A 27,173-nucleotide genomic window follows, 5' to 3' on the forward strand; every position below is an offset into this window, starting at 1 on the left:
CGTTCCAGAGCAGAGTGAACGTTGGCTGTCTCTGGACAGGAAGAGAGTGAAAGGAGATCAGTTTTAACTGTTGCTCCGTCTACCTCCAAGCCACTGATCGACACACTACTGAATACACTTCCTCTGACATTTTCTGATCTGATCATGTTTAAGAGGTAAAACCAGGACAAACAGGCATAGCTGCTTAGACTCGGGATAGTTAACAGGGAGCCACTGTGAGTTTTTGACCTAGAAAATTCCATGACTGAAAGGAAATGTCACAGCAATCAAGTGCATGGACAGACGTGGCAGCAGTAAGAAAGCAGCAGGTGTCTTGGAGCCGAGCGATGCTCCATCTTTATAGCATGTGCTCGGGACCATGGAGGCGCCCAGGCAGATGCGAGGACATGGGGGAAAGACAGCAAAAACCAGAACACGATTCGATGGAAGTGAAGAAGTAGGTCAAGTATGATTTTGAGTTTTTGGAAGGAAAGAGCAATTAGCCTATTGATTGAGCAGGTGACTTTCTAGTTGGTTCAGAGGGTACCTGTGGAGACACACACAGCTGGGACATTGAAAAATCCCCCTCACAGCTCACTGCAGGACAAAGAAATGGATATCTCATTAGGAATTGGCAGGAAAACTGGAGAGCCGTGAGGAAGTAGCCTGGACCCGGTGGGAGGAAGGCAGTTGGACAGCAGGTCATCAGAGATCACTGGCATGGGTGTTGCACAGCGGGAGGATTCAGCATGGGTGGCACCAGAGGTGAATGCCAGCACGATGTCTCTTCCCACTGGGACCTGGTTAAGTCTATGTCTTGTTTGTAAGTGGAGCTAGGGCCGACCACAGAAGTGGTTGTGAACTGAGGACAACTTGAGACAGTTCCCAGCTCCAGGAAGAAGCCTGCCTAGGGCTGTGACTCTGCGGCTATGGTTCCTGACACCAGGAGAGGTATGGAGGGAAACCTGTCCTCGACTGGCTGGAAACAGAAAGCCAAGTTGATCAAGTGGGATGAGCCCAGTGCTCTTTATTGGAAAGCGTGTTGGCTTAGAGGGCATGCACGTGGCACTGCAAGCCTGTTGGCAGGAGATGGAGACTAAGCAAAGACTACATTTAAATGAGCCCAGCAAGGGGCCCAGGTTTACCCAGCGACCCAGATGGCTGCGTACCAACCACATGGGCAGAGCTGTATTCCCTGGGCAGTGTGTGCAAAGCTGCCACCGCCTCACTTCTTTGGCTGCTTATACCATAACCTGAGGTGCCACCTCAGAGAAGCCCAGCTCTCTGGGTCTGCAGGGCTGCTGAGAAGTGGGGTTCATGAAGCCCACATGGGCACTGTTATCTACATTTGTGTAATTAAGGGAACTCAGACCCAGAGAAGTTACAGAATGTCTTCAGCAGGATGTGGCTCAGAAGGGAACAGGGAGCGTGGGGGAAGCTGAGCTCCTACCCAGGGGCACAGCCCAAGCTTTCTTCCTTGGCACCGCAGGCTGGTTTCCATGGCTGGATGCTGCATGAGGGTTGGCCTCCTTGGAGACTTAACAACTGCCTCTGTAAGAGCCACACAGCACCTGCAGGAGCTAAGGTTAAAACAAAGCTTTTAAGACCAAACCCTTAGACCTGCATGTCAGGCGTACAGGTGTGTAAGTCACTGTAATGAGCGGCTGGGAGTTAGGATGTCTCCCCTCGGGGCTTCAGAGGAGAGAGCCACGAGCCCTAGGAGGACGTGGCACACACAGGAAATGACTGCACTGGCCACGCTTCCCGACACATGCTTGACCTTGGAGTACCCATGACCTATCCTTAATAACTAGTCTTTCAGACCAGAGTTCTCAGAAACAGCACCAGGACATGCTCTGACGTCCTCAGCCAGTCTCGCAGGTCCCCATTCCCCCTACTTCATGTTTCACAGTGTCCCCTTGGTGGATGAGAAGGTTCCACTGGGGGAAATGCTTTACTTTCGTCCGACTGCTGTCTGTCCCTTGGTGGAACACCTGTGACTTCCTGCACACCTTTTCACCTTGCCAAGACATGGTGCCAACCACCCTGTCCTCTCAGAAGCCAGGGCATTTTTGTTTTGTTCAGCTCAGCACGTACTTATCAAACTGCCCTCCAGGTGCCAGGTTAGGCGCCACCTGGGGGTTGAGGAATGCAAAGATGAACCAGCCTGTGCCGGCCCAGGGGCTGTGTACCTGTGGTGACCAGGCCAGTTCCTGTGCCGGCCCAGGGGCTGTGTGCCTGTGGTGACCAGGCCAGTTCCTGTGCCGGCCCAGGGGCTGTGTGCCTGTGGTGACCAGGCCAGTTCCTGTGCCGGGCCCAGGGGCTGTGTACCTGTGGTGACCAGGCCAGTTCCTGTGCCGGGCCCAGGGGCTGTGTGCCTGTGGTGACCAGGCCAGTTCCTGTGCCGGGCCCAGGGGCTGTGTGCCTGTGGTGACCAGGCCAGTTCCTGTGCCGGGCCCAGGGGCTGTGTGCCTGTGGTGACCAGGCCAGTTCCTGTGCCGGGCCCAGGGGCTGTGTACCTGTGGTGACCAGGCCAGTTCCTCCTCGACAAGCGGGCTGTTTGCTATGAGCCTTCCATGGAAGGAGCCATTTTCCTTGACTGACAGAACAGCGGCTCCCATGCAGATGTCCCCCCCACAGGCACCTGCCTGCACCAGGGCCTTATGGGTCTAACACCTGCTAAAAAGCAACAGTCAGTGGATAAGAGGAGATTGTTGTGACTCCAAGGAAAACACTTAGGAAGGATCATGCTTCCCATCTCACCTAACACAAGTACGTGCACACAGACTTTAACATTTCATTTCAGAATAGTTTATAATTTGCAAAACAAAAACTATGAGCTAGAAATACAATTTTCATTTATCCCTCAGTTCATTTTCGCTATTGCTGGAGGCCAGCCCCAGCCAAGTTCAAAGCTGGGGAAGGCTGTGTGGAGTTGACGAAAAGAGACACAGACACAGTCTCTTGGTGCCCTCTGCCAACAGCTCAAGAAGCTGTCCTTTTATTTACCCAGATACATCACAAGCTTCTACAGAAACGTTTAATTGCTCTGTTTTTACTTTATGACTAAGAGAGTAAGCAGGTGCCCCTAAAAATAATTCTGCAAAATACTGTATTCATCATATTCTTCAAAGCAAGCCTTCAGTAGCCATGGAGCAGAGGGCAGGACTTCAAGACCAAGGCACATGTGATCACCTGCTAATCAGCAATACATTCCTACTACAATTCTATTTGTACAATTTACCCATCACTTAATGGGAAAAATAAGTTACAATGGGAAAAACTATAAAGATCCAAGACAAAAGTTTTTCAAATATTAAATCCACCTATAAACACAGGCTCTACAACCCCATAAACAATCAAACAATAATTAAAAGCATACCTCTATTAATAAAAGCATCCTTAAGTTCCTCTAGCCAAAAATCTTCAAAGCAGTTAAATCAGACACATTGTCTATGCTTCAAAGAATTACAAGAACAGGTTAGCCTTTAAGGTCCCAGTAACTGTATTTATCGCCATAGCAGTTTGATTTCATACTCGTATCACTTTCATTAATATTTAGGATACTTATCAAGCCCTTTCCCAAAAGGCATGCTGCATCTGTGGGCCAGATTCTGGGGCAATGGGTAGTCATACAATAAGGTGTCCGGAAATGGCACAGGCTTAATTATACTCCTGTGTGTAAATTTTTAAAGGCCCACTCACCAAGACATGATCAGCAACATTATTTCCCAAGCTTCCATCAGTTGCAAAACCCATTTCACAAGGGCAAACAGCAATGCCTCAATAGATTACAGAATTCTTAGCGGGGTGGTTGAGTGCCCATGCAAAGGGGGTGAAACTGTGTCGAGCTGGTTGGAGAGACATCCGCCAGACCCTGCCTTACATCTGGAACCTCCTCGTGGTCTTGCCAACAGGGGAGCTGCTCTCTTCACACCTTCGTGTCGTCCACACCCACTGCACAGACCCCAGCACACTGTGTCACAATACACTTCACCCGGCATCCCCTGTTTTTTAACCCTGAAAGTCTTTTGGCCCTCTGTCCCTCCTTGCTTCCATAAAGAACAGCCTGTCTTCAGATGGCGTGTTTTACCTTCAGCTCCCACATACCCGGGAGGACATGCAGTACTTCTTTCTGTGCCTGTGTTACTTTGCTTACCTGATGTCTTCCAATTCTATTTTGTTACGAATTGAAGGATTTCATTTTTTAAAAAAACTGAACAACATTCAATTGTGCAGATATGCCACATTTTCTTAATGCAGGCCTCTGTTGATGGGTACTCTGCTTAATCCCACATTTTGGCTAGTCTGTGAAGTGCTGCTATAAATACAGTGGAACTGTATGTTTGTTGCAGTGAATCCAAGTCTTCTGAGTATCTACCCACCAGTGGTAACCCCATTCATGGGATTACTGGGTCATAGGGCAGATCTAGTTCTATTTTTCAGATCCTCATATTGTTTCCACAGTGATTTCACTAGTTTACATTTCAACCAGTACAGCCAGATGTACAGCCCACACACACACACAATCCCACTTTTGGCTGTATGAGTCATTATAGCAATTGTGTTCTGAAAGCAACATCCCAAGCACTGATTCAAAGACGAGAGAGAGAGAGAAAATCAAATGTTAGGGTTTGTGGAAAGTAACAGAATACCCAGAAGACACCCCATTCCCTTCCCAAGTCCCATGCAGTGATCTCCAGCTCGCGCTCTTCCTGGGATGGTGAGGAGCCAGGACCACAGCGGGCAGTTCTGAAGCATCTGTCATGTGCAGCACAGCCCAGGTGCCCAGGTGCAAGTCTCAGCCACCCCAGGAGCTGTTGGAATTTTACAAATGATTCAACACAGACTCAGGATGTTCCTCGGTCCAGCATCACGTGTTATGCATGAGGACCTAGCTCTCCCACCGAGACTGGCTGCCTCTGAACCACACAATCCTGTAGATTCCCACCCAGACTGGCTGCCAGGATATGCGGCCCTGGTGGAGGGCTCACTGCTGACACACCAGTCCCAGGACACCAAGACTCTACCGTCAGTCAGGACTCTCCCACTGTGGGCCTACAGGGAAACGAAACATCTCAGAGCAGCCCCACTCCCACCTCAGTACCACTGAGTCCCTGCTGGTCCAGCTGATGGAGGTACAGAAGAGACCAAGGGAACTCGTGGCCCCTGCCCCACAAACACAGCTGCCGCCATGCCTAGATGGGCTGCTGTAGAGTGCTTCCCAGTATGGCCACACACAAGACTTATGAAGGTACTGAGAGCGCCTTTCAGGAATAGCAAGGCGAGCCTACCTAAAGATCAAATTCCTCCAGAAGCAGATATGGAAAACAAATGTGGGCCAAAAACTCCTGTGCCAGGAGCAAAAAGAGTCCTCAAGGAAGTGTGCTAAGCTAATCTTTGTTCTAAGATAGTCTGAGCCTTACTCTGCTGTGCCTTGAAATGGGGAGAGTGTTGATCAAGCTGGACACACTGGGACCCACAGAATCCCAGGCTTCAGCCATGGCACCTCCATCTGACCTGCATTTGCAGCATCCACTCTGCTCCTGCTGTGTCCATAGCCTGCAGCCTGGCCAGCAGAGGGATTCGTTCACTCCCTGTTTGGTCTGGTAACTTGCTGTCTGTGCCTCCCAGTTACACAAGTGATTCATGGTCACACCACCCTCTGAAGGTGCTTCCTGTGGAGGACTGCTTTGTTGGAATTCCCTTTCCTACATCCAGCAAGTGACTGCATCCCACAGAGACTCCCGTGAAATGATGCAATCCCATTAGATGAGCTTATGTTTCTCATTTGCCTTGCCTGTGTTCTGTCCCTGGACACCATCTGGGCACACAGCATCAGTGAGGTGATGCATGGTTACGTAATGCAGACATCGGGTCTGCAGTTGCCTATGTGACCAGAGGACACCTTAGTCTGGAGTGTGTGACGCAGCTCTGTCGCACTCTTCCCCGGGGGTACTTAGTAATCACAGGGGTCTGGAGACCTACTCTGCCCCTCTCAGGCTGACCCCAGGCCCTGGAGATCATGCAGGAAGTGCTGATGACATGTGGTGTGCAACCTCTCTCGTCCTGCCAGGAGTGCCACCTGGCTCCCACCAGCCGCTGCCGTGCTGGGCGGGCCTTGCTCCCGTGGGCTGGCTCATGCTCAGTGCCTGTTTGCAGTGGGATGTTCCATGAGCATGGGTGCTCACGTGTTCACCACACAACGTGTGCTACTAGGGGCTGCAGAGAACTTACTGAGAGTTGACATCCTGAAAACACCTTCTGCTCAGGCACTCATGTGTGAGTCACAGGGCTATGTGTCTGTTTTGTCGTGCACAGGATAAATGGTATAAAACAAATTCATTTTGAAACAACTGTGGGCATCTGACAAGGTGACCCAAGTGTAGTGAGACACAGCAGGCAGCCTGGTCAAGCGTCTGGGAATGGGACAGCTCTGTCACTGGACAGCTCTGATACAGAAAAGAGCTGGTTCTGAGGGCAGGTCAGGTATATGTCCTTCAGGTATTTGGCCATTGTCCCATCTGGCCACTTAATTCTATCAAATCCTGTCACACGTGCTGTGACCCTCTAGAATCTTACTCCCTCTAAAGTAGTGCGACTCAGCTTCCTGCTCCTCAGCATGCCTGCCCTGGCCCCTGGAGAACAAGCTGGGCAGAGCGCTGTCGCTAAGGAGCCAGGGACAGTGAGCAGCTTGCCAGGCGTGCTGACCGCCTGCTCATCTCTCCCCAGATGGATGTGGACGCCGAGGAGAAGCGCCATCGCACACGATCCAAAGGGGTCCGAGGTACGTGTGGGCCCCAATGTGTGACCGAGGCTGGCTCAGGCCGCTGAGCCAGTTCTGCCTGCACGTGGACTTTGGCGACTGCCGTGGGCGCTGGCTGGCTGTACAACCCCACCTTGGGTAATTGTCTGCAGACGTGGACACTGGCAATTGGTGATAAATTTGTATGTGTTTTCTGTCTCTCTGCAGTTCCTGTGGAACCAGCCATACAGGAGCTATTCAGGTTAGTGCTCTCCAAGTCACCTCTCCCCACCCCTACCCCCCGTCCCTCCTCACCCCAGCAGTTGAGAAAGCCCACCTTCTTTCCTGGGTGCAGCCACTAGTGGCTTCATCCGTGGCTCGCTCACACCCGCTGTACTGGTGAGATTAATTTCCCCAGACTTGCTTCCCCTCCTACCAGTTTCACAATGGCTCTTGTTCTGTCCATGTAGTCCCTCTCTCTAGGATGACCACGGTAGTGGCCGTCCCCCTGCCTGTGACATGTGTGTGATCAGTTCTTTCCTGTTGCAGCTGTCCCACACCGGGCTGTGATGGCAGTGGCCACGTTAGTGGCAAATATGCAAGACACAGAAGGTAATACCTGCTTGTCCAACTGGCGTGCTGTCTGCAGGGCTCCCGTCGGGCCCAGCGTGGAGGTGGGGGGCGTTGGAGAGGGGGACATACTGCGTGGTGGTCCTCTCTCGGTGGAGCTCTGTCTGTTGTCAGGGTCAGCCATTCTAAATCTCCTGTGACAAGGGCAAGCCCTGCCTGCCATTCATACCTGTGACTGCTGGCTGCGCGCATACTCAGTGCTTCTCTCTGCCTTCAGAAGAAGGCCTGTTTCTCATCTTCGCTTCTACCTCTCAGGAACCGCAGGGGCAGATTCAACCTTGACTATGACCTGACTTAGGGACCCAGCAGCTCATCCTGGCAGATGTGTGGCATGCACTATGGTGCCTGTGCCAGCCACAGGATGAGGCCGCAGCTGGAAGGACATTGGGGACCCGATTGCAGGCACGTCAGCCCCTCACCTGGGGAAGAAAGGTGTGCAGGTAATTGCCAGCATACTTAAGGGCGAGTCTCTCTCCCAAGCCCCTACCCCAGGTCAGTGTGCAGCATGGCCTATCCACTCGCCTGCTCTGCCTGAGACATGGGCGCTGCACAGCTGGCAGCAGGAGGCCCCAGTGTGATGATGTAGGCAACTCTGGAGGATGGCCAGTGTTTGTTTTCCGCCTTCAGGTGTGAGGACAAGGGAGGCCTCCTAACCCGTTGACTTTGGCAGCCACTCCAGGGGCTCTCCCCAGCGCCTCACATGGGACTTCCCTTTGGTACAGCACTAATGGGGAGGTGGGAGGCATTCAAGTCATTATTCTGATTGTCCTTGGGTAAAATAGAGGGGAAATGATGAAACACTCTCAAATACCTGAGCTACTTGGAAGTGGGCAGGAGTCCTTAAAGAGTACCTGTCGCGAGGCAGGTGTCTGGTCCTAGGATGTGAGGAAGGGGCAGATCTTCCTGGTTAAACTCATTGCATTGTTGTCTAAGGTTTGCAAGTTATGCCTTGAGGAAAGCAGTCCATTCTGTTACTTTGTGAAGGTTCTGTAAAATCTCAGTCTGAACGTTTGCAAAGCACAAGATTAGTATTTCCAGCAGGAAGCATGTAGGTAAAACCACAGGGACAGCGCATATTTCCTCCTAATCCTCTCTGGGCTACTCAATTTGTAAGCTTTATCTGCTTAAATTGTTAGGAAAAAAATGCTCAGTTTGGCTAAAAAGCTTCAGGAATGAACTGGGTATGATTTATAGCTGAAGTTCTGCGGAAGTATCTTGAAGTTTCCCAAGAACTCACTCAAGCACTCTCGTCCTTAACAACAATGCCTTCCCTTTCACCCAGATGTCTGTGTAGGATGCCTTACCAGCTAGGGACCTGGCTCTGCGGGGGGATCTGGGGGACTGGAACCCGTCAGCCTGGCCACCTTGGGGGTCTGGCAAAATGGTGAGAGACTAGGAAGGTTTGCAACAAGGTGTTTGCTTAAAATATTACAATCTTTTTTCATGATTCTGATAGTACATAATTGTTAGAATTCTAAACTTTTATTTTGGTAGAAACAGTTAATTAGATCACCAGGGAGGCTTGTAGGAACCCTGAGTCCTGAGTCCCCTGTGCCATTACTGTGGCCCGGGTGGGGACACTCCCTGTTGGTGTCTAAGACTCATGAGTAGATACCATTTTATGGTGGTTATCAACCCAGATTCTGATGGTTTCAATGCTAGCAAGCTTTGTTTCTGTGTGATTTTAAAGATTTACAGTCTGCAAAACTCTCCCCTCGCTCACAGTTCTCCAGGCCTGTACACACCTGTGCCTGGAGCCCGGCACACACGCTAGGGACCCAGGCCAGGGCTGCCCATCTGGGTTCAGACTGTGACTATGTTAGGAGGAACTTCTCTGTCCTTTTTGCTCCTTTAAGATGAGTTTTCTATGAACATTTTGGCTACGCTTATGTCCAGCTTGGCTGGCAGCCTAAGGAAAGGGGGATTCTGTGATGCCAAGTTGGGAAACTAGCGTTTGTTTTCTCCCATTTTGACACGGAACAGGGCAGATGGAGAGCTGGATCTTTAGAAGGGTGTGCACACATCGATCTGTCATCAAAACAGTTTTCTGGAAGGTTTTTTGCTAATTTTCCCAATGAAAGTTAGAAATAATCAAAGTTTGTTATTCCATGGTAACATTGAACAATGTACAGGAATTTCTGTTTTAACTTACTTGCAGCAGTAAGTAGAACACTTGAAATTAATTTGGATTTTTTTTACTTATTTTTAAGTAATAATTTTGCTCCAGATTCCAGTGTGTGAGGAGTGCAGGGATGGATGGGGGAGGTATTGTGGTGTAGTGGAGTAAGCCACTGTTTAGGATGCTCACAGCCCATTGCGAGAGCCAGGTATCCAGTATGATTCTGCTCCCCCTTCTCCCCTTCCCCGGCCTCTGCCTGGAGGCAGCCAGTGAAGGCTGAACTCCATAGGTCCCTGCAGCCCACGTGGAGGAGGCATATGTGGAGTTCCTACCTGCCTGTGTGGCCTGGTCCAGCCTTGGCCATTGCAGGCATTTGGAGTGAACGAAAGGTATATCTCTCTGTCTCTAAGATTATTTATTTCTATTCATTTCAAAGGTGAAGTGATCAGGTTTGAGATTGAGGTTCCCGGTAGGACTTGTCCCTCGTGGGCCTGTTTGACTCCCTGAATTTACTTGGGAAGCATACGGTAATGAGCTGTATTTACCTGTGCCCTCCTCTGCCCTCCGTGGAGCACAGAATTCTGCCTAAATGCCCCATTGTCTAACTGTAGCCTGTGCTCACCATGGATACCCAAAGTGAGGTGGCAGACACTGATAGTACATTTAGAAAACATTGAGTCAAATCATTCAGGTTGGAACTTCAAAATTAAAAGCTGCAAATGGCAGCTTCCCTTTTCTTATTAGAAAATTATTGGATTCTCTCTGGCTTGTGCACATTCCATATTCAGAGTTTTTGCATGTCATCTGCCTTCTCACCCGCCAGTGTGATTGCCATGGCGGCAGCCGCGGGTGAGTAATTGCCTGTCTTCACAGGGGCTTGTTCTGGAGCGAGAGTCGAGGGCTTGCTTCCTGATGTATGCACGCCTCATTTGCATTCTGCCAACAGCCTGGGGGCTGTATTATTTCTGCCTTGACAGAGAGCATGGTGGAAAGCCTTGGAACGCAGCCAGGTACTGGCTCAGAGACAGTGAGCTTTGCAGGCTGTAGCCGAGGGAAGCATCTATAATCCACAGGGAAAAAAGAAGAAGGAAAACGAGGAAGAGAGAGAAAGGCAGAACAGGCTCCCTGACACCTCCCTGCTGCCAGCTTCACACAGACAGAACCTCCATTTGCATCGAAATCAAACTCCCTAAAAATAATTGCATTTTTCCTAACCACACTTGAACGTTTAACACAATTTTCCACGTTTAATTGCAAAGCTGATTTTAATTAGTGAGGCCCTGCATGTGAAAAATGAAGATCCACTTGGGCACATGGGATCCATCACCATGTCTGCTGAAGGTTCTAATTAACACAAGGACACGCACACCAGGGTGCACCGGGGATACTCAGGACATGCTGTGTGTACAGCCATGTTGCCCATTGCTCCGTGGTACCTACACCCTCGCTAAGGGACACCTTGTGCCTGCTGCCCCGTCTGTGAACTTTGTAGCACATGTGTCCTTTGCCCGAATCATCAAGATACTGTAAATTAAAAGATAGGCATATGTGTGTTACCTTCACGCGATGCCAGGCAGCAACACCAAGGCCAGGAATGCCCCTGGTGTGCTGGAGGCTCTGTGTTGGCCCCAAGCTGGCAACTCCTCGGGATCTTACTGTGAGCTACTTGTGTGTAAATGCAGTGCCCCAGGAGCCAGGGTGCACCCTCCAGTAAAGCACAAAGATCTCCAGCCGTGGTCCTGAGGAGAAAGTTGCCTGCTGCACCACGGGCACAGCTCTGGTGCTGGATGCAGTGGGTCTAGTCCCACAAAACCAGCATCTTAAGGTGGAGTCCTCACAAGATTGAGACGGGACTTTTTGCTGCACTTGACAGCTATCCTAGTCCCTCTACGGCCTCACAGATCCCGTGGTCCTCTCTGAGCCACACCAACTAGTAGGAAATGCCCTCAGAGCCCCCAAACCCAGGTTAGTGCACACATACGAGTGCGTGCGCACACACATACACACACAGTAGGTGTCTCCTCACCAGGGAATTTGCCCAAACCCTAGTACTTTGTCCCAGCAGCCTTCAGTCAGATGAAGCAGGTAGGGCCTTGCAGGCTGTGTGACAGCTGCCCCTCCAGGGAGTCTGCCATTCTGGTTGGGGCCAACAGCCAAGGGACCAGGCCTGGATCATGATCAGACTACATCTTCAGAGGTAAGGAAGAAAGGCTTGTCCTAGGAAGCCACTGACAACGACAGTATGAATGAGCCTAGAACCCAAGTAGATGGGCTGGGAGGCCGAGCAGATGGAAACAGTGCCTGTGCTAGCCCCGACCAATGGAGGCTTTATGCTCCTCCCCCTCCCTGCTGCACAGTGGAGTTTCCCTGAGGCCCAGCAATTTCTAAATCCCCAAGTCGACCTTGGCACACTCAGAGCTGAAAGTCAGCAATGCTGTTGGCAGGCCTGAGCCCTGCAAGCCAAGAGTGCATCCCCGGTAGTTAGGGAGCTGCCTGGTGGGCTCACCCTGACCAGGCATGCCACTTGCAGCTTGTGCCCCTTCCGGTGCCGTCACCGGGTGCCTTTGGATCAGGACAGGTTCACTTCTGCTTCACTTGTGTTTGTATCATGGATGCACACACACACACCTCAAAGAAACATCTGAGGGTATCATGGTCTCACTTTTCTGGGAAAGGAACACATGCTGCCAACGGGCAGGACTAGGGTTGTGGACAGGCTAGCCCCCGTGACCTCGGCCTGGCCTGCCGCACAGCCTGCACCTGAGCGGATCGCAGCAGCTGAGCTGTAGATGGACGGTGCTGGTGGTTCCTGCTTCTCTTCCTCAGAGTGCCGGGCCCTGCAAGCCCCCAGGAGCCTTCCCAGGCCTCTGAATCCATCTTTAAGATAAATGCACCTTCCCGGTTCTGTGAAGAGCAGCTCTGGGCCCCTGCCTTATAATTCAGCTGATTTTAAAGGATCTGCTTATTGCCATCAACTGCCACTCCAAGAGGCCATGAATATTATGCAAAATTGCATTTGACATCACCAGAGTCATGCTTCACATACAAGTGGGTGCATTTCCTAAAGCCCTGAGGTGGAGTGAGTGTGGAAGCGAGCGTCTTGGAAGAAACCCTGTTCATAAATAATGTGTCCGACTTGGCAGTGCTGTGGACACTTCGTTAGCTCCGTCAGCCAATCTGACATTGGCCGTGCCTGTGAAGTAGCCCACAACACCCCCTCCAGGGAGAACTGAGCCTGCAGTGGAGGGCGCATGCAGGAGAGAGTGACATCCGTCCATCAGCAGGGCCATGGAGCCATGTTCCTGGTCACCTTCGTCTGCAACAGCAGGCCCCATGGCTGCACTAGGGTTGTCTCCCACGTGCACCTTGCTGAGTGTGACCACACGGTCGCCTGGGGCAGAGGGTCTGCAGGAGGGAAGGGAAGGAGCCTAGGCACCGGCCCCTGTCCCTTCCCTTCACAGGCTGTGGTCTCAGGGACCCAAGGTCCCGGCTCACAGTCAGGCCTGCCTGCCTGCCTGCCTGGCCCCAAGCAAGCCAGGGGCAACATCCCCTTTTCCCAGCCTTGAAAGTGACCTCCCCACAGCAGCTGCAGCCACTGCCTGCACAGTCGCCTAATTGCCGAGTCACTGCACTCATGTTCAGTATGATGACCAACTCTCTCTGAGGATAGGTGGACTTCAGCGGGGATACTTCTTACATGAGCCATGAGACAAGGTGGAGAGGGAATGTCAGCGGCTGGCGCCACTGCAGAGGTGCTGGGACTCACTCAGAGCAGCAGGCAGCCCCAGCTGGTGGGAGGGCACTGGTCCCAGTCTCTGCCAATACGGAACCCCTCAGCCCAGAGGGAGCCAACAAACCTACAACTCCCTCTTCAGGGGGCTTCAAGGTCTCTCATTGCCTTTTGTTGCCACTGGTTCCTGGCGGTACGAACCAGAGAAGCCTTGTGGGGGCTCAGATCCCATCCACTGGGGTGAGAAAAGCCTGATGTTCTTCCATAAGGACTTCCATCAGGACTCAGAAGGAAGTCAGGTGAGAAACAGTCCAGGAATTAGGGCCAAGCTCTGAGTAACGCTGGTGGTCAGTGGCATGCGTGGGGTCAGGCCCATCAATGGCATCTCTGCTCTTTGGGTGCAGAATGCACTGGCACACGTGGGAACACAGGACAAGAGCACTTTTGTGTCCTCCGTGTCATCTCTATGGGTAGGGAGACCCACTTTGCTCCTGTCGGCATTGTCATGGACACCTCACCCAGCCTCCCACCCCTGTGCAGCCCTGGTGACTCCCACTGCTGTACTGTCTGCTGTTAGGAGGTCAGCCTTGCTAGCTGCAGCACAGGAGTGGGACCATTTAGAGTTTATCCTTTGGTGCTTGATTTATCTCCGTTGCCACCATGTCCTTCAGTTGCATCCACAATGTGACAAGCAGCAGGGGTTTATCCTTGCCATGGCTGAGCAGTAAGCCATTGTGTGGTACGCACTTACTAGAACATGTGCCCAGGGACAGCTGGGCAGATCCACATCTTGGTTACTGTGGCGAGTGCTACAGGGGCACCATTAAATCCCCATCCTAGACGGGGCTAGCTGGGTCCATCATCACCGTCACAAGGGACTGCCTTACTCTCTCCGTAGTGCCATTCCGATTGTATTCCCGCTGTGCTCACTAGCATTTGCCATTTTTGTCTTCACTGGGGTGAAGTGATACTGCAGTTTTGATTTGCAATTTTACGTGGCTGTTAGTGATGTTGAGCATGATTTTCCGTAGATCTGTTTGGCCATTTGCACATCATTTGAGAAATGTCTGTTCAGATCTTTAACCCCTCCTTGAATTGATTTCTTGGTGTGTTTGTGCTGCTAGATGTTTTGAGTTTAATCCCTTACAAAATGAGTGGTTTGCAAATGTTTGATTCCCCTCTGTTGGTTGACTCTCGGCTTTGTTGATTATTTCCTTGGCTGTGCTGAAGCTTCTCAGTCGGCTGGAATCCCATTGATTTAGTTTAGTTTTCGTTGTCTCCTGCGTTTTCAGCGTTACCCAGAGACACCCTTTGCCCATGTCGATGTCTTTGGGTGTTTCCCTAGATAGTCTCATATGATAGATGTTATTTTATATTTTTGTTTTGTTATTTATCATTATAATATGTGCCTTTTACCATGTCATGAAATACTTCAATATTAATTTTCATGCCTACCTTCCATCCAGTGGCTGCATTATTATTGACACAGATGCCTTTGTTGTTAAAAGTTGTGTATTGTTTGTCAAGTTTTCCATGTTACATGGAAATCACGTTGGATTTCTGATGCTTTGTTAGAGCTTCCACTCTGCCTCTGGCTAAGCACCTGAGGAGGAGCACAGGGTTCGTTCTGGTGAGACAGGACCTGTTTGCCTTCCTGCCAGCTGAATAGGACACTCCTGTGGTCCTCCTGTGGCCAGTGGGGAGTGCAATCATTTCTAAGACACTTCCTTAGTGTTCCGAAAGGTGTCATCTTATTTTTAAAAGAATCACTTCTAAAGCTTAATGGTTTTATCTACCAATGCCTTTGCCAGAAAGTTATAAAGAATAGTTAGCATGGTAGAATGGCGCTTTCCTGTTTTGCATGGAGGATAGCTCCCCCACCACACCCTCCCCATAGCTGAACAGAGCTTGTCACTGGGCAGAGAGCTGCTTGCTGCCGTGCAGAGACCACAGTCTCATCACACTTTACGCAGCTTGCCCAGCTATGCATTCCAGGCACATGTGCTTTGGAGAAGAGCTGATTGGCCAGACACTAGGGCAATCTGAGCCAGCAGGGACACCAGTCACCAGCGGCTCAGGGCCACTGACTATAAGGAGCCCTGTGCCCTGATCATCGTTACATACCTTTGGCCAGCAAGCAACTAAAATGTCTAGACCTTCACTAAATGCAACTCAGTTTAATTTTAAATTGGTAAATGGTGCCTCTCAGTTTGTCACATTTCTGATAGAAGCTTCTTTCTGGTAGCAAATCACTACCATCTGACTTCCCATGGGCTTACAAGTAGAGAACAGGGACAACCAACTTCTAGCCTATACCAGCAATCTCTGCTCAGAGGGCCCCTTTTCTCTGGATGAAACCTCCTCTTCCTCCATGGGGCCACCTGCTTAGAGTACTCTCTGAGCGCACAGGAAGTTAGGGCTGTATCTTGTTCTTGTCCAATCTGGCCTGCAGAAATCCTTCACCTTCTGATTAAGTAGTACTGCCAGGAATCAGAATGTTCTGATTAATTCTGTCTCCTGGGAACTGGTGTTCCCGGAGATGCTTCAGTTGCTCTCTCCCAAGTTGGGTGTGTGATCTGCTGTCCTGACACAGGTGACTTAGGGCACCAGGACTGCCAGCCCAACTGGTGTTGGTCCCCAGACGCAAACACACTTGACCCAGTATCAGATGACCCCCCAGGAAAGTGTCTAGGGCATTGGCACTGGTGCCTGGAGCAGGGCTGTGAGCCACAGTGCCACCCATGCCTCAGGATTTGCCCTGAAGCCTTAAAACATCCCTGCTATGTGTTAAGTCCTCAGTGAACATTTTTGTAGATCCATAATTCTGCTTAGAATTTTTTAATCAGAAAATTTTAACCTTGGCTTTTTCTGAGGTAAAATAAATAAATGAATGACAAGTGAGAATGTATAGTCCTTGGCAGCGTTTTCTTGGGTCACTCAGGTTGTATGTCTGGTTCCTGGAAGCATAGTGCCTGTCAGTTACAACAGCCCAAGATGACCATGCAGGTTCTGGCCCCTCTGGCTGGGCACCTAGGCACCGTTGGCTCTGACTGCTGCTGCCGTGAACTGGAGCTGACAGTGCCCACAGACAAGCGGGCGTTTTCACCACAGACCCTGTGAGGTGCTGTCTCTCTTGATGGACAGCCACTTTAGATAAGACCCTGCCTGCAGTACACAGGCTCAGGCACGGACGTGTGTGGCACAGTGCTGTGCCGGGGACCTTGGACACGGGAACATACCAGTGAGAAGAATCTGATGAGGAGGGGCAGGTGGCAGGGCAGACTCCACATCTGCGTCTTCGGCCAGTTTGGAAACTTATCCAGCCTCTGTGCTTCTGTTAGGGAGTTAGACAGAAGTAAATCTGGGAAGAACACTGCAGGCATGGCCAGGCCAGGGTGACGCTGCTGTGGGCTTCAGGAGGGCTGCACTGGCACTGCAGGCATGGCCTGGCCAGGGTGACGCTGCTGTGGGCTTCAGGAGGGCTGCACTGGCACTGCAGGCATAGCCAGGCCAGGGTGATGCTGCTGTGGGCTTCAGGAGGGCTGCACTGGCTCTGCAGGCATGGCCAGGCCAGGGTGATGCTGCTGTGGGCTTCAGGAGGGCTGCACTGGCACTGCAGGCATAGCCAGGCCAGGGTGATGCTGCTGTGGGCTTCAGGAGAGCCACTCTGGGAACTGCGTGTCCACAGCACCTGCAGCTGCCAAGAACACAGCAGTGGTTAGCCCTGCAAGAACACATGAAGTTCAGTGCACAGCCTGCAGCAGATCTGGAAGCTCCCATGTGTCCACACGTAACAGGAGACAACAGAAGAGTCCTGGCAGAAGCCCAGAGCAATGGACACTTGGGCATGCTTTCTTGAAATATAAGCAGGATTCTCCCAAGGCCTCTGCCAGCAAAATCTGAGACCCAGGCCAGAGAACCAGTGTGGAGTTTGAGATGGCCAAGAGTCTGCTGGCGATGTTTTCATGTTCTTTCTTGCCAAGTACACATCCAAAACACTAAGCATACTGTCCTTAGTTGAAGAAGTAGCTTGGACACAAATGTTCCAAATGTGCTACCACTTTAAGAAAGAGAAGTCAGAAGATTTTTATCACCCCCACCTTGGCTCCATGGAGCCATGGGGCCTACAACAGCTCACTCTACACTCTGTTATGGAGACAGGGGCTGGTATTACAGTGTAACCTATAAAGCTGCCACCTACGAGCACCAGTTTGTGTCACAGCTGCTACACTTCTGATTCAGCTCCCTGCTAAAGGCTGGGACCTGGGAAAGGCAGGGAAGTAGCCCAAGCAATCAGGACCTGCTAAAGGCTGGGACCTGGGAAAAGCAGGGAAGTTGCCCAAGCAATCAGGACCTGCTACCCACATGGGACACCGCAATGAAATTCTGATTCAGCTCCCTGCTAATGTCCTGGAAAGGCAGTGAAAGACAACCTTAGTGACTGGGCTCTGCTGCCCACCTGGAACACCGCAGTGGGCTCCTGATTTGGGTCTGTGTGAATCCTGGCAATTGAAGCCATCTAGCATGTGAATTAGTAGATGGAAGATAGATCTGTGTGTGTCTCTCCCTGTGTGTAATTCAGATGTTCAACAAACAAACAAAATATTTTTACAAAGAAGAAATAGAATGGGCACTGACCGTTCTAAGCTGTGCATGTCCGCCTGCCCAGATGCCCAGTGACCCTTCACTTACACCAGGAATCCTCTGGGATCGCCTGGTGAGGACAGTCCCCTCCTGGGTTTGAACACCATTCAGGGCTGGTGGTTGCCAGCACTTCGGGCCTTCACCAAGTTCTTGGAAAATGCCACTGGAAGAAACTGCACTCTTCATACCCTGTGTTTTCTGTCCACTACTGCTCATGCCCCCCAGATCCCGGCATCAGCTCTTAGAAAGGCAGTAAGTTCTTTGGCTCAGTACCCTCCCCTGCTGCCCTGTAGTGCCTCCTGCAGTGGAAAGCTGTGCTGCCCCTGAGGTAAAAGGTGGGACTGTTAGGTGGATGACTGAGAAGCAGGATTTCTGGGGCTGCCTCCTCCGTCCTCATCTCTGTTGCTCCCACAGCTTGCACGGGGACTGAACTCTGCTCCGGGAAGTGCACCTGGGGGCCTCCTTCACCCCCCCCAGCTGAGGCTTGGACTGAACCAAGGAGGGGCAGAAGCGGTAGGTCCTGAAGGGATGGGGCTGGGACTTCCCAGTGAGCACAGGAAGCTGCTGTGTAGAGACTCCTGGGCAGGGGGCAGATTTTGACACGAGGGAGACATCTATGCAGTGAATTCATCTGAGGGCATTCACTTGCACACTAAGCTGTGGTCTCGGCCTAGATGAGGAAACCACTTCAGTAGCTCACAGAGCAGAGAAGCACCAGCGCTTCAGTGCTGACGTGAATGGTGCCGTGGCTGAGTGGCAGACCCCTTGGGGCAGGGCGGAGTGATGGCAGGGTGAGAACGGAGCCATGAAAGAAGGGAAATCAGGTACCTTGAGGCCGGAGAGAAAGCAGTGGCCTAGAGGCGAGAGGTGGCAGCTGTGCGGGGCCTGCTGCTCCAGATCTGGTGCTGCAGAAGCTCACACTCAATGAGGCTGTGCAGAGTTGGCCTCCTGAGCAGCGCCTGATGGTGCCTGATGCATGATGCATGATGCATGATGGTGCTCAGATGGCACCCGTGAGGAAAGCAGAAACCAGGGAACAAGCAAGGCAGGAGAGTGTGAGCTCAGGGCCCAGGGTGCTTACGGGAGGACCTGCCACCTGCTGCCTGTATCTGGGAAGAGAGGTGAGGTCTGCAGCCACATCAGACCATCCGGAGACCTGAGCCAGGCATGGGAATAGAAAGAAGGGGCTCGGATCAGACACTGCACCAGGAAGGCAGCACCCATTGCTGACTGGGAGGCCCAGGATCTGGGCCAGCCTGAGTTTGGTGCCAGGGAGGGATCCCAGGCCATGGCAGGGTGAGAACCTCTGTGGGACATCTGCCCAAGGCCACACTTCCTGCTGCCAAGAATTAGCACCCAGTGCGACATGAAGTGCTCAGCCTTAGATGCTGAGTGTCAGGGTCATTTAGAACATCCCCATGGGATGCAGGTCTTCACCCAGAAAGGGCTCACCCTAAAGGTCAGAGGTCAGCACCTACAGAGCCACAACCACAGGGCTGAGACCCCATTGGGTGCCAGGACTGTCTAGCAGTGTCCAGATATGGCCCTGAACCCGTGGAGTGCAGACAGCTGGGTCCAGGGCTGTCTGGTGTGAGCCGTGCCTCTGGCTGGCTTTGTGTTTCAGGTTCTGTCCGGTTTTTCTGTCCAGCTATAGGATGACATGACACCTTTGGTCTTTGATGTCACCGTGTGTCATGTAGCATCCAGCACTGAGAAGCCTGTGTTCCCAGGGGCCCTGGGTCTGTATTGCTGATTCTAACTCATTTTTTCATGTATGGCTGCTAGTTTTTAATTTGTGAGGCTGACGTATTTCTTTTTTTTAAAAAAAAAAAAAAGGTTTATTCATTTTATTACAGCCAGATATACAGAGAGGAGGAGAGACAGAGAGGAAGATCTTCCATCCGATGTTTCACTCCCCAAGTGAGCCACAATGGGCCGATGCGCGCTGATCCGATGCCGGGAACCTGGAACCTCTTCCGAGTCTCCCACGCGGGTGCAGGGTCCCAATGCATTGGGCCGTCCTCAACTGCTTTCCCAGGCCACAAGCAGGGAGCTGGATGGGAAGTGGAGCTGCCGGGATTAGAACCGGCGCCCATATGGGATCCCGGGGCTTTCAAGGCGAGGACTTAAGCCGCTAGGCCATGCCGCCGGGCCCTGAGGCTGACGTATTTCAAAAACTTGTGAGGAACCCTGACTGCAGTCAGAGCTTAAAGGAGACACTAAGGAATCCAGGAAAGGGGCCTTGACAGTCAAGTGAGCTGCTGACTTCTGACCCCTCACATCCCTGTGAAAGTGCCCCCAGAACAAGGAGCCTAGCATGCACACGGCTGGGCAGAGACCCCCAAGACACTGCTCAACACCTGTGCTTCCAGAAAATGCAGCAGAAAGCCCTGGGCGGTGTGATTATGCCTGCCTTTGCCAGAGGAGGAACCCAAGACCTCCATGATAAAGCCACCCACAGTGCCCGACAGAGGCGTGGAGTCCGGCAATTCTGTCCCCAGACCACTGGCCTTTCCCAGGTGAAAGTTGTTAGAGCCTTGGCATTTGGAGAACTTAGGTTTATCTTGCTACTGACAGTGTGGGAGTGGTGACTCTTGTGAAAATTCACAGAAAAGAGAAAAATGATGACCCATTTAGAATAATCAAGTAAGGAGACAGAGAAAGTTGCTCTGGGCAGCATCGTGGTGGTGTTGTTTCGATAGACCTGTTAATGCATTAGTAGTCTTACATGTGAGTGAGGATGCTGCTGCTTAGATTTGGCCAAACAGTCCTGGCTTCCGCTCCTAGGCTGCATGGTGGAAATCATGCCTGCAGGTCTCTGCAGCTCTGCTTTCTCACGCAAGTGGACCTGGCTGTGCTTGAGGACCGATGAAAGCTGAAGGCAACTGTGGATGCCCTGCTGGCCAGGACACTGGAAATGCAGCATGTCACCAAAGTCTCTTATTACTCATTTTAAGTCATCAAAAACTACTAAATAGGAATGATCTGGAGGGCCTACTAATGCCAGGTCTTCATTCTCCGTGGCCAGCGTGGCTTTTTCAAAGGAAGCATCAGAAAGAAAAGGGAGAGCTGGAGCCACATGGCTCAGATGTCCGTGCTGCAGAGCAGACAGAGCCAACGCCCTGCTGCCTGTCAGACACATACAGCATACATACATAGCCAGGCCGATGGAAGAACAGGAAGGTGATGGATGCATAACAATAATCATAGACAGACAGGCAGACAGAGACAGGTAGATCAGACACATAAACATGATAGAGAGGGGTCGTTAGAGGCACAGATGGGAGCTAGATGACACCCAGATGCTGGTTACACACATAGTCATTGTATGACATCACCCCCAACACGGGCACACTACAGCAAGCACACAGATGCTGTTTCAGCCACAAGGGGAGTCCTCTTGACCATTGAGGGGTCCCTGTCTCGATTGCAAACAGCTGGGACAGAGGTACTGAGTTCAGAGAACGGAGATGCAGGAAGGGAAACTCTGAGTATTCTGAACCTGCTCTCTAACACCTTTCCCAGAAGATCCTATTTCAGCTCTATTTGTAAAAGATGGGATTTTCTGTTTCTTCTCACCAGGCTACTGTGAGAATGGGGGCATTACTGCTCAAAACCAGTGTTTTCTGTCCCAAGAACATCAAATATCTTGTGTCAACAACATTTTAAAAAGAGAATGCAATCTAGTATTGACAGAGGTCTCCAGCCTTGAGAAGAGTGTCAGGGGAAAATCCAGCAATCCACATTGGAGTCCCACATGTGGTGCCTTTTAGAGTACGTGCTGTCCTTGGGAAAGTGTTTCCAAAAGTTGTCTGTATCTTGAGTAGGCAAGGGCTCGGGCATCCACATGGGGTTCCCTCAGCGCTGTGGAAAGGGAGGGAAGACCTGAAGGGAAATGGGGCTCCTTTTAAGGCTCTGCTTCAACAAGACATACAAACACAACAGCTTGTAACTAACCCTTGTCTCTGGAAGGAAAACCAAGGAGATACATGTTGAAAACATGAAGATTCGAAGGCTTGTTGTTAGTAGCCTGATGCTCATGAAACTATTGAGCTGTTGGAAAATTCATGTAACAGCTTATATTTTGCAGAAACTCATTAGAAAATTGCATGTTTAAGAAGATCCCAAGTTTCTGTAAAGAGTTATATTTTTCCTGGAGATAGAGAAACATCAGTATACACACAAACATAATCACAGACACACAAAAGCATATAGACACATACAGGATCTTCAAAAAAGTTATTGGAACTAAATATTATTAAGAAGTTATACATGGATTTTAAACTTTTCATACAAAAATAATCTTACATTTTAATTTAAGCTTATATTTAATTTTCCCCTGAACTTTCTGAAGTACCCTTATACTCACGTATATGTAGTTTCCTATGCCATGTTTGTATGTGTTCCTAGATACAGTCATTATCCTTTGAGTGAGGAATGTTCAAGTTTAACTCTCCTTCACCAAGCCAAGAGTTTATGTATCTCAATCTTTCTGCTACTGGAATTGTGAATACTCTACAATTGAATAATGTCTTTTTGTGTGTATTTGAGGAAGAATAGGAGATTTGGGCTGAAGTTTTCTATATTTTCCTTTAAGTTTCCCTGGGATAAATACATAGCTGTTAGGATCATAAATTCTTACAGTGTTTGTTTCTCAGTTCTTTAGCTCCATCTTAAATGCTGCACTCCAGTAAGAATACTGGAATAGCTTCAGAAGCACTTGGGGAAGTGACCTGGGCAGGACCAGTATGGCATCCAGTTTCTATGATGGTGCAAAATCCAAGAGGAATTTGCTGACAGTACATTTCTTCCTGTCGATGCTGCCTACATGGACTGGACAATTTGAGCTGCTAGTGCTAGTGTTAAACATGACTGAATGCTTTCCTGGTTTCTGAGAACATCAGTGTCAGCTCACGCTTATCCAGAAGGACAGAGGCCATGCCCACTGGACAGTCCCTTCTGTGGGCCCAATTCTTCCCATGAACACCACTAGGACTGATAGCAGTGCCTGCACCTCTGCGCTAGTTATCCTCTTCAAAGCATTTGTTTTTTCTGGCAAAAGTTAATTTGCTTGACAGAAAAGCTTGTTTGGGACGTGTAGTGTTTAAATCAAGTTAACTGACACTTTGGCTTTGACTGCCACTTGGTTTTCTAGAAGAAAACATGGTCTCTAATGTTCCTCCCACCTCCCCATTGCTGCCGTTCTGAGGTTGCTGTATTAGTGAGCTTGTTAACTATCTCAGCTTTCTGTCCATATAGGATTTCCTGAAACACTCTTGTCAGCCTGTGTGTATAGAAGCTTCATTTGCTGATCTTACTGCCAAGAGGCAGACTCACCATGGGCGTGCTCTGCCTTAACATTCTGACCTCCCAGACGTGGAGCAGTATGGTAACAGAATGCCATACGGGGCACATGAAGCAGACAGTAGGCCACTGCCTGATGGGCCAGTATAAAAGGGTCAGTGATGTCGGTCTATAAGGGAAAACTAGCAAATACGCACCCTTCTATTTGTCACAGGAGCACTTGGTCACTTGGAATTAGTTTTTCTTTTGGCAGGGTTCCTATAGCCAAAGAGAAAAAACCATGAAATTGAAAAGACAAATACCCATGAAAATTCAAGAGCAGTGTAAGTTAATTGCCAACTCAACAATATGTCATAGATTGAAGATCCTGAATTTTGGGGTTTGGGGAATAATTTGAGGGAGAAGGAACAGGTTGAGATGGTTCTCAGAGATTCAGTAGAAGAGGAAATCCTAGCCAAGGGGAACCATGGATGATTACAGGACTGTGGGATGAAAGTGGACATCATAATAAATGTGAGATCTAAAATGGTGTGGAAAGTGTGTAGTCAAAATTAAAGCATGTTCAAGTTCAAGTAGACCAAACACATTTATTTATTAGCTTCTGCTGTTTTTGCAAACCTCAGTAGAAAGAGTGAAGATTGCACTTTGTACACAATGTTCACAGCTAGAGGGAGAGGTGTTGTGGCACAGCAGACCATGTGCCTCTCGAGATGCTTGCGACCCGTGTCCGAGTTCCAGTTCAAGTCCTGGCTCTTCCACATGCAGTCCACTCAATGCAGATGTGGGCTCTAGAGCGGAGGCCACTTCTGTTCACATGGAGACCCAGTTGGAGTTCAGGGTTCTCAGATGTGGCCTGGCCCAGCTTGGCTGCTTTGAGCACTTGGAAAGTGAACCAAGTGATGACAGATATTCGTATTTTCTCACTCACTCAATCTCTGTCTCTGTTGCTGTATCTTTTACACAATGAAAATAAATGATTAACATTAAATTATTCTGAAGGAAGAAGACAGTTAAATGATGTGTGATGTAGCTGTTCTACTCATCCCCCCACCACGAAACTGGATCTTAGGCTGGCATTTGAGGACACCTGAGAGTCAGTGGTACCAGGACTTGTGTAAGTGGAGGTGAGCTTGGGTTGGAATGCAGTAAATGGCTCCACTTCCCCAGATGTGCCTGCCTACTCCATGCAGCCCCGAGGTGAGGATGGCACTCTTGACAGAGCACGCAGGGTCGTTCATGGCAGACAGGAGCACCGAGCAGCCGTTTGTGTCCTTTCCTGAGGTTCTGCCCAAGCCAACAGGAACACACAGAGACTTCCATGCTGTGCCAGCTGGCAAAGCAGCTCACAGAGTAGAGTGGGTTCAGAGCTCCCCCAAAGATTAGACAGATGAAACAACAAAAGCAATAAAATCTAAAAACACCTTCAGAAACAGATGATGTAGAAAGAAGGAAACTTAAAGTAGAAAATCATAATATTCTCAAAGGAATGAAAAGGTGATTTCCTTAGAAAACAAAAACAAATATGATATCATTCAAAGCTCAAGAGAATTGAAGAAAAAATTGAAGAACTATCCCAGTTAAAAAAATAAATTATGAAAAAAGTAGGGGAGAGACATGAAGACATGAGAAAAGCAGTCCAATAAACACAATATCCAAATAGTAACAATTCCAGGAGAGGAAAACAGTAATAAAATGGTGGAAGATATGATTTTTTTTAATGTCTTTGATGTGACTTTCAGATTAACACAGCCCTGCAAGTGTGCAGCGCAACAAGTGAAATTACACCTGCCACCAAGCGAATTTCCCGAGGGGCCCCAGGCCCTATCTCTGCAAGCCCTGACATCATCAGTCAGTGGCCCAACTGCTTGGCGGCCATTTGACACTGTCCAAGAAACAAGAACGAGGAGAAAGATGTCTCCCGTCCTAAGCAAAGTCTTCAGGGTTTAATTTATGCTCAGATAAAAGTGTAGAACAAAGATGGTATAAAGTAGACAGATTTCAAAACTAATCCATCAGTGCCCCCTCCCCAGTCAAGCTGCAGATTGCCCACCAAGATGAGGAAGATGAGAACCCACTGGAGAAACCTTGGGTACAAGAAGCAGGAGACCATGCCCAGGAAAGAGCAAGGCCATACCCGGCTGGCTGGTGCTGGGCTCCCAAAGTGCAGAATCAAGTGAGGGCAGGTGAGGATAGGAGACAGATGGGATGCCCAGGAGGCAAGGGCATCAGTAACAAGCACACATAAGTTTGAGCAAGTGAGGCCTGCCCTGTGCTCTGTGACACTGGGACTGTGTGAGTGCAGCTCAGTGAGACAGTTCGGAACGATGAGCAAATGAGCCTCTCCGCTTGTTTCCTTGGTAAATATATAGATACAAAAAATATGGAATTCATTAGCCTTGACATTTCAAACATATTTTAATTTAAATTCATTGTTTTTATTATTCAGTTTACACATAGTACCTGCATGTATTGTAGCTGTGATTGTCAAGCCCACCTCCTCACATGTATTTTGTTTTCTTGTGGAAGAATGTTAGCAGTTCTTTTTCCATCTAACTGCATCCTTGTACCACTTCACCATCCTCCCTTCATCCTTCCCCGTACCTGCCCTGGCTCTGGTGACCACTGTCCGTTCTCAACTTACTGAGACCCATCTTTGGCTTTCACGCATAAGTAAGAATGTCAAGTATTTGTCTTTCTATATCTGACTTATTCGACCTATTATCCACCAGCTTCGTCCATGTTTGTTCCATTGTATATAAACTCCACAATTTCTCTATGGGTTCATCAGTCAGTAGACACCTAGGCTAATTTCCTGTCTTGTCTGTGGTGCTAGAGCTGTTGTAGGCACATGTACAGATACTTCTCAGGCTATTTATCCTGGTTCCTTTGGGTATATTCCCAGGACAAGAGAAGATGATCATCCAGAAATTCTATTTTGGGCATTTTGAGGTACCTACTTACTGTTTTTTGTAATGGAAAACCAACAGCATGTAAAAGGCCCCCTTTCAAAGCAACCGCAAGAACCACAAAGAGACCTTCTGTCTTCTTCATAGCGGCTGTGCTAATGGTGGAATGCATAATCTCATGGTGCTGGTGGTGGAGATGCGTTACCTCACTGTGCTAACTGTGGGGTGCATATCTCACTGTGCTAACTGTGGGCGCATATCTCACTGTGCTAACTGTGGGTGCATATCTCACTGTGCTAACTGTGGGGTGCATATCTCACTGTGCTAACTGTGGGTGCATATCTCACTGTGCTAACTGTGGGTGCATATCTCACTGTGCTAACTGTGGGTGCATATCTCACTGTGCTAACTGTGGGGTGCATATCTCACTGTGCTTACTGTGGGGTGCATATCTCACTGTGCTAACTGTGGGTGCATATCTCACTGTGCTAACTGTGGGCGCATATCTCACTGTGCTAACTGTGGGGTGCATATCTCACTGTGCTAACTGTGGGGTGCATATCTCACTGTGCTAACTGTGGGGTGCATATCTCACTGTGCTAACTGTGGGCGCATATCTCACTGTGCTAACTGTGGGCGCATATCTCACTGTGCTAACTGTGGGTGCATATCTCACTGTGCTAACTGTGGAATGCATATCTCACTGTGCTAACTGTGGGTGCATATCTCACTGTGCTAACTGTGGGGTGCATATCTCACTGTGCTAACTGTGGGCGCATATCTCACTGTGCTAACTGTGGGTGCATATCTCACTGTGCTAACTGTGGGCGCATATCTCACTGTGCTAACTGTGGGGTGCATATCTCACTGTGCTAACTGTGGGCGCATATCTCACTGTGCTAACTGTGGGCGCATATCTCACTGTGCTAACTGTGGGTGCATATCTCACTGTGCTAACTGTGGGTGCATATCTCACTGTGCTAACTGTGGGTGCATATCTCACTGTGCTAACTGTGGGTGCATATCTCACTGTGCTAACTGTGGGTGCATATCTCACTGTGCTAACTGTGGGGTGCATATCTCACTGTGCTAACTGTGGGTGCATATCTCACTGTG

The 27,173-nt window shown here is 49.8% G+C and overlaps 1 protein-coding gene across 1 annotated transcript in view; it reads left to right on the plus strand.

Moving 5' to 3' along the window:
* Window positions 1–6,711: 6,711 nt before the first annotated feature.
* The window catches only part of MYT1L (myelin transcription factor 1 like), a 128,193-nt gene continuing 107,731 nt past the window's right edge, over window positions 6,712–27,173 (plus strand). The window contains exons 1-3 of the mRNA XM_004582577.4: window positions 6,712–6,766; window positions 6,953–6,986; window positions 7,274–7,336. Coding sequence (XP_004582634.2) covers window positions 6,712–6,766; window positions 6,953–6,986; window positions 7,274–7,336 — 152 coding nt within the window. The remainder of the gene's footprint in view (window positions 6,767–6,952; window positions 6,987–7,273; window positions 7,337–27,173) is intronic.

This window comes from Ochotona princeps, chromosome 8 (genome assembly GCF_030435755.1).
Source record: "Ochotona princeps isolate mOchPri1 chromosome 8, mOchPri1.hap1, whole genome shotgun sequence".
Taxonomy (NCBI): Eukaryota; Metazoa; Chordata; class Mammalia; order Lagomorpha; family Ochotonidae; genus Ochotona; species Ochotona princeps.